We start from the raw sequence: 12503 nt of genomic DNA, 5'->3' as shown, positions 1-12503 counted from the left end.
CTTCCAGGCGGCCCACAGCTTCCTGAGGACCATGCAACCATCCTCAAGTGAGGAAGTGACCCCACCAAGTTAGCCACATCAGCCAGACCAACCCCTGGCTCAGATGCTGCCACCACATGAGCCCTGCCTTGGAAATTCATGCCTTACTCTGCAGTCATTAGCTTTACTACATGACAAAGAGAGAGACAGAGAGAGAGAGTAAAAATAACAAATGTTACTGCCTTGAGTGTAAAGAATATATAATGCAGGTATGAAGGGTAACTTTCCCTCCGTTCGTACAGTAACACCCCTTTGTGACCAACAGTGTTCTGGATGGCCTTCTGACCCATCGGTGACGGCGATCACGACATATGAACTCCACCACTGGCCTTATGGAGCTCCAGATCCAGAGGCAACCGCCCACACCCAGAAGAATCCGTTTAATCAGTGATAACTCACACTTCATGGTCTTCACTGCCACTTTCTGAGAGGTCCCATCCTGCTGATTAAGATTTCCTTCCATCACAGACCCAAATTCTCCTGGGAAGTGAAACAACATCTATGTTGACTCTGTGCAAAATCTCCCTTAGACCACAGAAATCCAGCAGTGCCAGAGCGGCTGTTTTCATGTGGTCCGAGAGGGACCCACACACGGCAGCCGTGCAGAGCCTGCCCAGGCCACCCACACTCGCAAGCCAGGGGCACAGCCCACGCACTAGCCTCCTGCTTGTCACAAGCTTGCTTGGCTCGGCTCACTACCGGATTACACATTATAACTGATCCAAGAAACTCGCAGGACAACATGGAAAATGCTATTGCAATTCATAAAGCAGAAACTCTTAATACCATTATCATTCATCTTAAGATCAACTTGACAAGTTAAACATGTATTTTCACCTTTGTTCTTATTTAACGAATAGGAAGATGCCAAGAATAGTAACCTTAAGAACTAGAGGAATAAATTTAAAGTATATAGGAAAATGACCAACGAAAATATGCTTTTCAATGAAGGAAGGGAATTAATATTTTTCAAGGGCCTCCTGTGCGTGCTAGGCACTGTGGGGGCCCCTTTCATATGCGAAATCTCAGTTTCAAAAATCACTATTTACTTTTTCATTTTAAATTATAAAAGAGAACTATTTGTATTATAACAAAGTCACAAAAATGGTATTTTATTTAATAAATACACATTTAGCAAATTACCGTAAACCGCTTACCTTCTTACTTCACATTTTAAAAGAATTCAACTGCTTACCTTCACCGAGAATTTTTCCAAGAATTAACAGATTCCGGTCAATCACAACATCTTCGAGTTTATTTTGCAGTTCCTCGCTGACTCCCAAGCTACGTACTATAAAAGGAGTGACAGGGGATGTGTGAGAGTTGTCATTGTGCTTCCTTCCATTTGAACATAACTGAAATTGTATACAAGTCCCATAAAATAGTTAGACATCTTACAATTTTGTACCGATAGCTCTCCCTTGAAAATGCCAGTAGTAAAATATCACACAACTCTACTATGATTAAAGTGAGTAAAATGAATCCATCAAGGCAAAATTAATTCTGAAGGATTATAAAAATCAGAACAAGGGGCCGGCCCTGTGGCCGAGGGGTTAAGTTCATACACTCTACTTCAGCAGCTCAGGGTTTTGCCAGTTCGGATCCTGGGTGCGGACATGGCACCGCTTAGCAAGCCCTGCTGTGGTAGGGGTCCCACATATAAAGTAGAGGAAGATGGGTATGGATGTTAGCTCAGGGCCAGTCTTCCTCAGCAAAAAGAGGAGGATTGGCAGCAGATGTTAGCTCAGGGCTGATCTTCCTCAAAAAAAAAAAAAAAAAAAAATCAGAACCAGATTTCTTTTCCATGCGCGCAGCAGCAGCCACAATCAGATCACGTAGGGGAGGGCTGCCCCTGACTTAAAGCAGTGAGGAGGGTCAGCTGACAGGTGTTTTCCAGTGGAGAGTTTACATTAGATCCCTGACTATGGTGCACAAAAGAGCCCTCGGGACACCCCCTCTGCCCTCCACGCCAGGGAAGGAGGCCCAGAAACCACAGGAATCGTGGAGAGAACACGCTGTCGTCCTACATATGGTATAGGGGACCTCACCAGAATGACATGGAGTGTGCTAAACTGAGAGCTTTGGAGGAACTGGGGAATGAGATCCTCCATAATGAGGTGTGGATGGGCACTGACAATCAGGGTCATCAACAAGAGAAATTAACCAGGAGAGGGAGACCAAGTCAATAACTATGGGGCAAATGATTCAGTTTGTGCCATTGTTAACGCATGAGCAAGCCTTTGAAAGAAAACAATGTGGGTAATTAGAAAGGGCACATTAGCTCTTAGAGAAAAAACTTTACCCAAATGGTCCTGCAACCAAGGAAATAAACTGGTCTAAATAAAACAATTTTTAATGCAAGAACAGACATCTAAAAGTCAAAACTTCTAGATCAGAAAAGTAAAGAAATTAATAACATTTACATCAAACGAGCTCTTATTTCACGGCGGCCCGTATTCCATCATTCTTATATTTGTTTCTTGTTGTTGTTTTTGGCAAACATCCAGAAGATGGAATTTGGTAATATTTACACACACTTTCTACACTGTCTCTGAAACTATTCAAGAACGCAGCTATCTGTTTATTCCCACTCCGCAACCTGGAAGACCCCACTCTGATTCAGCAAAACTCAAACCATAATTGTCACAAAGTATGTCGGAGAAGTGTTCTCTGAGTTGGTGGCCAGGAAGAAACAGGAAATGAGCTCTAGACTATGTCAGTTGCTTTGCCATTTCCTTTAAATCCTAGACCTCTACCCACATCTTCTCCGTCACCCCGGAGAGTTCCTTTTTCCCTCCGAGTTTCATGGTAATACAAGTCCATAACCCCCGCCGCTCGACCTCAGGGCCAGCTCCAGGCTCCCAGGAAACAGCCGGCAGGGAAGCACGTGGCCACGTCTGACTAGCCACCTGCCGGCTTCTGACGACATTTTCCTATTTAAAATATCCATTTTTCAACTCCTTTGGCTTTTCTTAGAAATCTGTCACTTAATTTGTTGTTCTTTCTTTGCTCTCAACTATTTTAACTTTTGCCAAAAAAGGGACATGAAGGCCAACTTACGGGTGAGTTCAATGGCTCGCCGACAGAAAGACTTCTTTGCTATATAATTGACGACTAATTCCGAATCCTCCTCCGTGAAGGCGTTCCTGGTGAAGGAAGACAGACATCTCATACTACAGAACCAGGGCTGCTGAGGCCGGGGCCGAGGCCAAGGGATGCTGCTCAGCTGCCCCCCAGTTCAGAGCGCTCTTCTACAACAGAAACATTTCCACCTGGGAGAAATATGTCTCTTTCTTTAGCTCTATTTCAGGCTTACCTGGTAACATCAAAACAGCTCTGTGTAGGTACCATCGGGAGCACAGAACAACTGACAAGCTCCCAATGGCCAAAGCTGTCACAATCTGAGCAACAAAATGAAGTATAAATCAAAGTACAAAATGAGTATCTATGAGTTCATATATATATATGACCTTGGAGACCATTCAGAGATACATAATACAAAGGAAGCCTGGAAAAGTTAAAAGACCTGTTTAAGTGACAGAATTAATGCTGGAAGCCAGGTGTCATATCTTCTAGTCCAGTGTTCTCTCCTCTGTGTTCTAGGCTCCCTGCCACCACAGGGCCTTTGCATGCGCTGTTCTTTCTGGCTGGAATGCTCTTCCCCTTCTCTCTCACCTAATTAATACCTGTTCTTTCTTCAGATTTTAGCTCAAGTGTCAGCTCTGCAGGAAGGCCTTTCCTGACTTTCTTAATGCAGTCAAATTCTCCTGTTAATACACACTTACAGGTCCTTGTATACAGAATTTACCACAGTTGCCAATTTATATTTACTTACATGATTACTGCCTGAATCCCCATTAACTTTGAGCCCCCTGAGGGCAGGAGCAGCGCCTGTTTTGGTTCACCCCTGTATCCCAGGCTGCCGCAGTGCCCAGCACCTAAGGAAGCTTCAATCCGTATTAATGAGCTATGTTTACAACTTCCTCAGAGGTTCTCTGTGCTTGTTTCCTAACGAGCCCATAAACTATACCCAGACTCTGGGATGTATTTTAGTCAACTATTCGTTCAGGATTTAGATCAGATTTGACCCACTTCCTTAAAATAGTCATTCTTAGAATTTGCATACTAAAATACACTAATTACAAGGATAGAGTTGTAAGTACTATGGGTGCCTGACCCCTACAACTGGGATGGACACAAATAAAGGGCAGTCTAGCCTCCACTCTTTTTTTTTTCAGGTATGCTTTTTTTTTTGGTGAGGAAGATTGGCCCTGAGCTAACTTAACACCTGTTGCCAATCTTCCTGTCTTTTTTTTTCCTCCCCAAAGCCCCAACACATAGTTGTATATCATGGTTGTAGGTCATTCTAGTCCTTCTATGTGGGATGCCACCACAGCATGGCTTGATGAGCAGGGTGTAGGTCGGTGCCCAGGATCCAAACCAGCCAACCCTGGGCCACCGAAGTGGAGTGGGTGAACTTAACCACTCAGCCATGGGGCCGGCCCAGAGCCACCACTCTTGCGCCCCGTCTCTGGGCCCATGGGAAGTTTTGCGGTGAATGGAACACTCTCACGGCATTCTCCAGGTGGAGCAATGAGAGAAAGCTGCTCAGCTCCCTCCAAAACACAGCCACCACCCCTCCCTCATTCTGCTCCATTCCAGGCTGTCAACAGCTTGCCTCTTAGAAATACTTCCTCCGTCCCATGAGTGGTCAACTGGATTTCATGGGAATCCAAACGCACTTCAGAGGCACTGGAGTAGAAAACAGTTCCAGAAACAACATTTACACACAGCCTTCTTTTCATAGGTTGCTCTAACACAGCTTCTCATTTTTGTTGATATTTAACTACTGTTTGGTTATAAAAGTCAGATGTATAGAAAATAAGAAAAAGAGCTGCTCTCTAAATTTAATGTGAAAATACAGTTTTTCTCTATTAGAAAAATAACTGAACATTACAGAAAATGTGTAAAATACAGCAAAAAAAAAACAAGACAGAATCGCCCACCATTACACCATCCAGCATTGCTAATGCTTGGGTGAATTACCTTCTAGTATTTTTATCTATACATACATTTCCTCTGTTTTGTTTTGAACAATTAGGATCTTTTTTTTTAAAGATTGGCACCTGAGCTAACAACTGTTGCCAATCTTCTTTTTTTATTTTTTTGCTTTTTCTCCCCAAATTCACCCAGTACATAGCTGTATATTGTAGTTGTGAGTGCCTCTGGTTGTGGTATGTGGGACATGGCCTCGCCGTGGCCTGACAAGCAATGCCATGTCCGTGCCCAGGATCCGAACCAGCAAAACCCTGGGCTGCCGAAGTGGAGCACGTGAACTTAACCACTCAGCCACAGGGTGGCCTCAATTAGGATTATTTTAAAGACTTCTAATAAAAATCCTCATTTAGCAGCACCCCAGTTTGAGGAGTGAAGGCCTACTGATGCCGTTCTTGGTAAATGAGCTCCTTGCAAGGCTGGCTGCCTCCGCAGCGCTGGCCTAAGCAGCGCTGGCCTGCCCCGCAGGTGTGCACAGCACAGGGCATCCAGCTGGGTAAACGTGAAGAGCTGGGCCGGCAAGAGAGGCCTTATCACTGGGCATAACAACCTCCCTGATACCACTAGAGAAAACATTTTAAACTGGGAAACTTACCCGAACTTTGTCTCCTGGACTCTTTTTCTGATGGCCAGAGAAATATACAAAACCAGCCCAATCAAAACAAACCCGCAGAGGCAGCCAAGGATGACGAGCACAGGATCTGCACTGCCAGGGGCTGGAGTTGACGAGGGGGCAAAGTCCACCAAACCTGGTAAAATACCAACAGAATCAACTCAAAACATCTCCTTGGGATCTGAAATACATAAGAAGCATCAGCCTGTCATAGGGAAGAACAGAGAGTCAAAGGCTCCAGAACTTAGTCCTTTTCTATTGTGTGATCTTCGAAGGCAGGCCATCCTCACTCGGATGGTGCAAACTAAGGCTATGCAGAGTGATCTGAACAATCAATGGAAACTCTCCCCAGGTCGGTTATAAATGTATAAGGTGTTGAAAAAATTACATTTATCTGGTACGCCATAATTTAAAACACTAGAAATACTGAGAACTAAGTTTTATTTCTTTGTGAAATAGATGAGAAATCAGCTATTTTGCATTGCTCGTAGGCATTTTATAGGACGAACAATCCTGCTCACATCCAGAGTCTGGACAGTAGATAAGGACTTGAGCTTAGGATTCCCGCCACAAGGTCCCACTTTGCTTTCCCTGGGGCATCTTTTAAAATAACCACTTAGAGTTGAGCCCTAGAAAAGTCAGTGACCTCCTAACTTATAAGGCCCAAATCACCTTATAAGTAATAGGTCTTGCTACCCTGTTCTCTATCTTCTGCTCCCTGGTGACCTGGGACAGAGGACTGCCCTTCCCTGGGCTGGTTGGTGTCCTTCCACCCACTCCTGCCCCTGCCCCCGGGTTCTGGGATTTGTAAGCAATAAGTCTTGTGACTTTACTTCCTCTGGGTGAATATACTGAATATTCACTGCACATTCAATCAAAGCGACCCTGGGGGTTTCACTTCCCCACAGAGGGAGCTCAGATGCTGAGGGAACTACCTGCTGACCCCGGGGCGGGCCTGTGCCTCCTCATTCATTGGGTCATAATCTGCATACTCTTAATTTAATACACCAACCACAGGCCCCCCAACAGAAGTGTGAAGATTTTTGCCTAACTTCTTCTGGGACATCTTCATCCTTTTCGGCACAACCACTTCACTCCTGTGGGTAAGTTCCCCCGCACTGTGTTCCCCATCTGCATGACTAGAGTCTATGAATGGCAGCAGGACCAGCACTCCCACCGTCCACTGCTTCTCCCGTAACTCCACGGACGTTCAACTCAGATTCACTTCCAACACTATCACTTTTCCTCTCTTTGCTGCACTTTCGTCTTTGTTCGCCAACTTCCTCTTTCAATTATCCATTTTTGTAAAATATCATGTGGGACTGTCACAGGGAGACAAGAAAATAACACAGCTGGATGTCTTGTTAGATGTGCGTGAACTGAATAAGGAAAGCATAGTGACCAACCACCGACAGACTTTGAAAGAAGTGACGTGCCAGTCACGATCATGACACGCATCTCTTATTTACGTAGCCATCCGTGGACTGAAGACTGGCGGTGAAGTTTATACTGTATGCAATTACTCACAGTTCATATATGATGATAACTCAAACTTGAGCCATATCGTTGGGGAACTGGTGTTAACTAAACTGTGGTAACTGAAATATATGCGTATTGGAATCACGCACAGCAAAGACTGCCAGTATAGCAAAGCTTTTTAAAATTTTGTAGAGTTTATTATGTATGAAGATAAAAGGTCTGTTGTCTTAAACTCTGATGTTTTAACCTGTGCCTTTAGAATCAGCATCTCATTGTTTTTGAATTTCAACCAGGCAGACACACCTTGCGTCCCCATTCCCAAGTACTAATGTTCCCCAGGTACAGGGCCTCCGGGCTGCAGGAACTGCAGTCTGGCTCCAATTTAGCACTAAAAGGAAAAGCGTGTTTGAGGATCCCTGGAACTGACAGATGGTGACACAGTGGTCTGCTCACAAACTCTGTCTGTTACGCGTACAAAGGCCGTATTTGGCAAGAACTTGTAAATGCACAAATCACACTGACGAGATGTCTGTGCATGGAGTTTACGACAGCAGTGCAACATCAAACAACCCAGGGCAGGTCACAGTCAGAACAAAGGTGGCCCCACTGGCCTATGGAATGCAAGTTTGGGTCGCTTGGGGCACCCTAGTGGCACCTCGCCAAAGGACACTCCAAGAATACGCAGAAGCCAGCAGGCGGGGCCGGGCCTTCAGCTCAGTGAGCCTGGTGCCATCGAAGGACGGCTTCTGTAGGAAATACTGCATGTTCTGTATTGATTGGTCATGAAGCACGATACCCACGGCTTGAATGACTAACAACATGGCAAAACAAACACTACCAATAAAGAGTGCCAACTACAGAGAACTAAGGACTAGCCATACTGTCTATCCAAAATTCAGTCATGTATCCATCATTTAAACCAAACTCAATAGGTCAACTTGCTACTCTGAAAGGCCTGACCTTCCTAAGTAAGTTATTACCATTAACAGGAAGGGCAGCGGGAGGACTCACAAGCACCACTAGCTTTGTGAAGCTGTGTTAGCACGTCAACTATCTTTATCGTTGCAAAAATTCCTTTTGGCCTTTCTTTTTCCTTCTTAAACAAGCCGTCCATCCCACAGGTTACCCTCTGGCCGTCTGTGCATTGCTTGGACTCACGTTTTATCAGCCGATAAGGGCGCCAGCTCTCACCGTTTGGAGGGATGGGTATTTTCACTGGGTCACTGAAGGGCCCGACTCCCCCTCTTGTGACAGCTGCAATCCTCACGGTGCACGTGGCATTGTGGACTTGAACAGAAATCTGAGCCCGGCTGCCGTTCTGGCCGACTTCTTCAGACAGCTCTTTCTGGGGACAGAGAGGAAAGGAGAGGGAATGAAATACTGAGACACCAGGGGCTTGTCGCCTGCTTGCCCCTAGTTCCTTCTTCCCACCCACATCCCGGGGGGCAGTGGCTGTGTTTCCACAGCATTCCTTCCTCACTCAGGCCACAGCCAATGACACCAAAAGGCGGGCAGGGATGCGGGACGGGCTGTCAGCAACCTCAGGCCTAGGGGGCTTTGGCCAATGAGGGCCGTTGAGGGCATGGCACTTAGAGTGGTCAGTGAAGAAGCCTCTAGAAGAGAGGGACCATGTAGCAGATGCACCTAGACAGTAAGAACAAGACTGACTCCTTGACACCCCTGCCCTCAGAACTACCACAGAACATTGCCCAAGAGCCACACTGTCCCTTGACATCCACCACCTGCCAGCCTCCCCTGAACCAGCACCAATGGGCTCCTTTCCTTGCAATTATAAGAGTTTTGACTAAAATCTACATTTAGGAGGGCACTGACACTCTTTTTTTCCTCTAGTGTGACACATGCACAATTTGCCCGATTTTCAAAAATCTGTTTCACTTTTACTTATTTTGTTTTAAAGCCATTGCTGTGTAACAGCAGCCATTAAAACATAGGAGGAAATGATTTTTGAAAAAAATAACCAGAACTAAGTGTTTACACAACACTTTGCCCTTTGTTTCCAAACCCCGACTATGACGATGTTCTCTAGTGAAGGAAACTAATTGTGTATTTAGGGCTGGCTTCTCAAACGGCAACTGGAGGGTTTGTGAGGCTGAAACGAAGCCCTAGGAATATGTCTTTATCTCTGAATGTTGGAGATTTGATTTTACGGAAGAAAGAGATAAATGTTACATCATGCGGAGCATACCTATCGTGGATCACCAATGAACAATGGGGGCTGGTTTGGGTAGTAACTTTATTCCCTGTTACGCAGTCTCATGGCTGGTCACTCCTAACAGGGCTGCAGGGTGGGACAGCCCAGCCCTTCAAAGCACAACAGCCTTCATGCCTCACAAGGAACACTGGCTGCTTCTGGCTTCGTACTTCTTGTTTATGAAGACTCAAATAAAATACATCATTTATAAGAGAAGTCTCAAAACAAGAGGAAATGCATGATTGCAAAAGAATTAAATCCCTAAAAGAAGAGAAATCCTAACAAAAACAAAATTATCCTTTTGGAAATAACACCAACGTAGTTTATAATACCCATTCACTTAGGTCCTATAACTCACAATGAACACCCAGAGAAGTTACTATTTTATTTCCATCTCCTAGTCCCCAAGTGAGTTAACAGATGCAAAGAGCTAATCCGTGTGAAGTGCTTGGAAGAGTGCCTGGCCCTGTTCCAACAGGGGGATTATGAGATTACAGGGTAACAGAGCGAATGTTACCCATGGGTAGCAATGGCCATCATCATAGTTGTTGCTGTCATCATTATGAATCTTTTTTTTTTTGAGGAAGATTAGCCCTGAGCTAACATCTGCCGCCAATCCTCCTCTTTTTGCTGAGGAAGACTGGCCCTGAGCTAACATCCGTGCCCATCTTCCTCTACTTTATATGTGGGACGCCTACCACAGCATGGCTTGCCAAGTGGTGTCATGCCTGAACCTGGGATCTGAACCGGCGAACCCTGGGCCACTGAGGCAGAACATGCGAACTTAACTGCTGTGCCACTGGGCTGGCCCCCTGTTCTGAATCTTGAAGTATGGAAATGATGCCAGCCACTACTTACTGATAACACATTTTGGAACTACATAAAGAATTATCCCATTTTAGGGGTGGAATTATAATATATGTTAAAGTAGTGATTAGAAAAATATGTGATAAATATTTTAGTGGAGGTGTAACAATTTTCTCTAAGAATACCTCAAATATAGTTTAAAGACGATTCCTGTTTTTAAAAATTGATGCAATTTGGGGGCTGGCCCTGTGGACAAGTAGTTAAGTTCGTGTGCTCTGCTGCAGGCGGCCCAGTGTTTTGTTGGTTTGAATCCTGGGCGCGGACATGGCACTGCTCATAAAACCATGCTAAGGCAGCGTCCCACATACCACAACTAGAAGGACCCACAACGAAGGATATACAACTATGTACTGGGGGGCTTTGGGGAGAAAAAGGAAGAAAAAAAATCTTTAAAAAAAAAACTGATGCAATTTATCCATACTGTTCTGATGCCAAATGTGTAAAGAAAGGCATGACCATATTCTTATTCCCAAACATTTATTTTAATTTTGAAAGTGGACAGAGAAATCCATTTAAAATCAGACACACACGGGAGCCACTCTGTGAGCGTCACTCCCTAACTGTCAGGTGCCGGCCACATAAGGTGGGGCCATTTCCCCCGCACAAGGTGGTCTGGTCCTGGGGCACATGCTCTGGGCCAACTGCATATTTCTCATTCAGTGAGCTTTCATTTTTCACCAACACAGGCCCATATCCTCAAGGACTTAAAATCTAAGAGCGTTTTCAGGTAATGAAATAGGATTTATAATATGACACTCGATCACAACTCTACTCACACAGAAAACACGTGGACCTTGCCTGTTGGGGAAAGTAACAGCCCATCTTTGGGAACACGACTTCCTTTTTCCCGTGTGTGGCATTGGTTGGTTGGGGCAACTGCAGTGGTATTTGTTTTCAGTTATCCAAAGACGTTAATATCTCTAACTCTCTAAGAATTCACAACCCTATCATTCGTAACTGTGTTTGAGAATGTGGCCCGTTTTACAGCCACAAAGAAGAGTAACATTCAGTGGGGAAAGGACTACCAGATAAAAGTTTCTGTCATGCTACAACAACAAAGGTGACTTGTTCAAAAGGGCTTCACATGCACAGGCATCAATGCAAATCTCTCACATCTTACTCTTCAAACGTGTGCTGTTCTTTCTTCTGCTAAGACGCCACACTATGGAAGTGGAATGACAGACACTATATCATGAAGAAAGCCAACGGCATCTGGGAAAGAGTAGTGGGGCTCTGAAAAGCACTCGCTTTGGAGTTAGCCAGACCCAGGTTCTTATCCCAGGGCTGCCAATTCCAAGATCTGTGACTCTGGCTAAGTTATGCAATGTCTCTGAGCTTCAGTTTAATCAAATGAAAACTGAGAATAATAACATCTTCCTCACAGTGCTTTTGTAAGAGTTGAGTTCCTTTATGTAAAACACTTCGCGTGCAGTCTGGCACACTGTAAGCAATCAATGGTGGGGATTAGTATTCCTATATTCCCACAGCACCTATAAGGCGCTATATTTGGGTCTTCTTTCCCTGTAGATATAAGGCCCTCTTACAGAATTGACCTGGTAGTATCTTTCAAGTCTTGCTGCATTAGAGAAAATAATCAAGGCTGTCTAGCTCCCAAAACCAAGAAGTTTATTTGACCCATTCATTGAGTTTTCTGCCATTGTAGGTTCTTCCTCCAGGCAAAACGTCCTATCCTTGATTGATCCTTGGGTTTCAGACCCCTGGCTGGCCTGTCTCCCAAGAACCTCGCCTTTTCCTCAGACCTTATGATGACACCAGCTCAAATGCTCTGCCCACCTTTGACAGTGAGTAAGAGAGAGAAAGAAGGAAAGGAAGAGGCAGTGGGCACATGCCAACGTCTGGGCATGCAGCTTGTTAGGGAGGCAGGGGTCCAGGCCCAAGGAAGGAATCCTGAGAGCACTGTGGCTTCCCGAGGTCTTTTAAGAAGTTAGCTCTACACGTCACGTTGTGTCTAAGCCCTCAATAAGCTGCTAGGAAACTTCCTTCTGACCTAACATCTTCACTCTTTCCAAACACAGTTAAACGAGCAGTAGAGCCACAAGCCCAAAACAACGAGCTCTACAAGAATGACTCCTATAAAAATGAGTCCGTCTAACATTTGGGCAATTCTGAGTCAAAGACTTATTTACTGCAGAACATCAAAGAGCCTTAAACTTGCTAGTATATACTGTGGGTCTTCAAGAAGGGGTACAATATGCAATATTTTGTAAACTTATTTGC

At 44.9% G+C, this 12503-nt stretch overlaps 1 protein-coding gene across 2 annotated transcripts in view; it reads right to left on the bottom strand.

Annotated features, from left to right (window-relative positions):
• The window catches only part of MERTK (MER proto-oncogene, tyrosine kinase), a 102167-nt gene that overhangs the window by 17760 nt on the left and 71904 nt on the right, over positions 1–12503 (bottom strand). Inside the window, exons 9-13 of one of the 2 annotated variants that reach the window (XM_046662468.1) lie at positions 8378–8531; positions 5690–5843; positions 3100–3185; positions 1235–1330; positions 439–519 (exon numbers count right to left, since the gene is read on the bottom strand). In XM_046662468.1, the coding sequence (XP_046518424.1) occupies positions 439–519; positions 1235–1330; positions 3100–3185; positions 5690–5843; positions 8378–8531 (571 nt within the window). Of the gene's footprint in view, positions 1–438; positions 520–1234; positions 1331–3099; positions 3186–5689; positions 5844–8344; positions 8532–12503 lie in introns of both variants that reach the window. The other variant, XM_046662469.1, reaches the window with a different exon arrangement.

Source organism: Equus quagga, chromosome 5, assembly GCF_021613505.1.
Source record: "Equus quagga isolate Etosha38 chromosome 5, UCLA_HA_Equagga_1.0, whole genome shotgun sequence".
Classification (NCBI taxonomy): Eukaryota; Metazoa; Chordata; class Mammalia; order Perissodactyla; family Equidae; genus Equus; species Equus quagga.
This window is presented reverse-complemented; position numbering and strand designations above follow the sequence as displayed.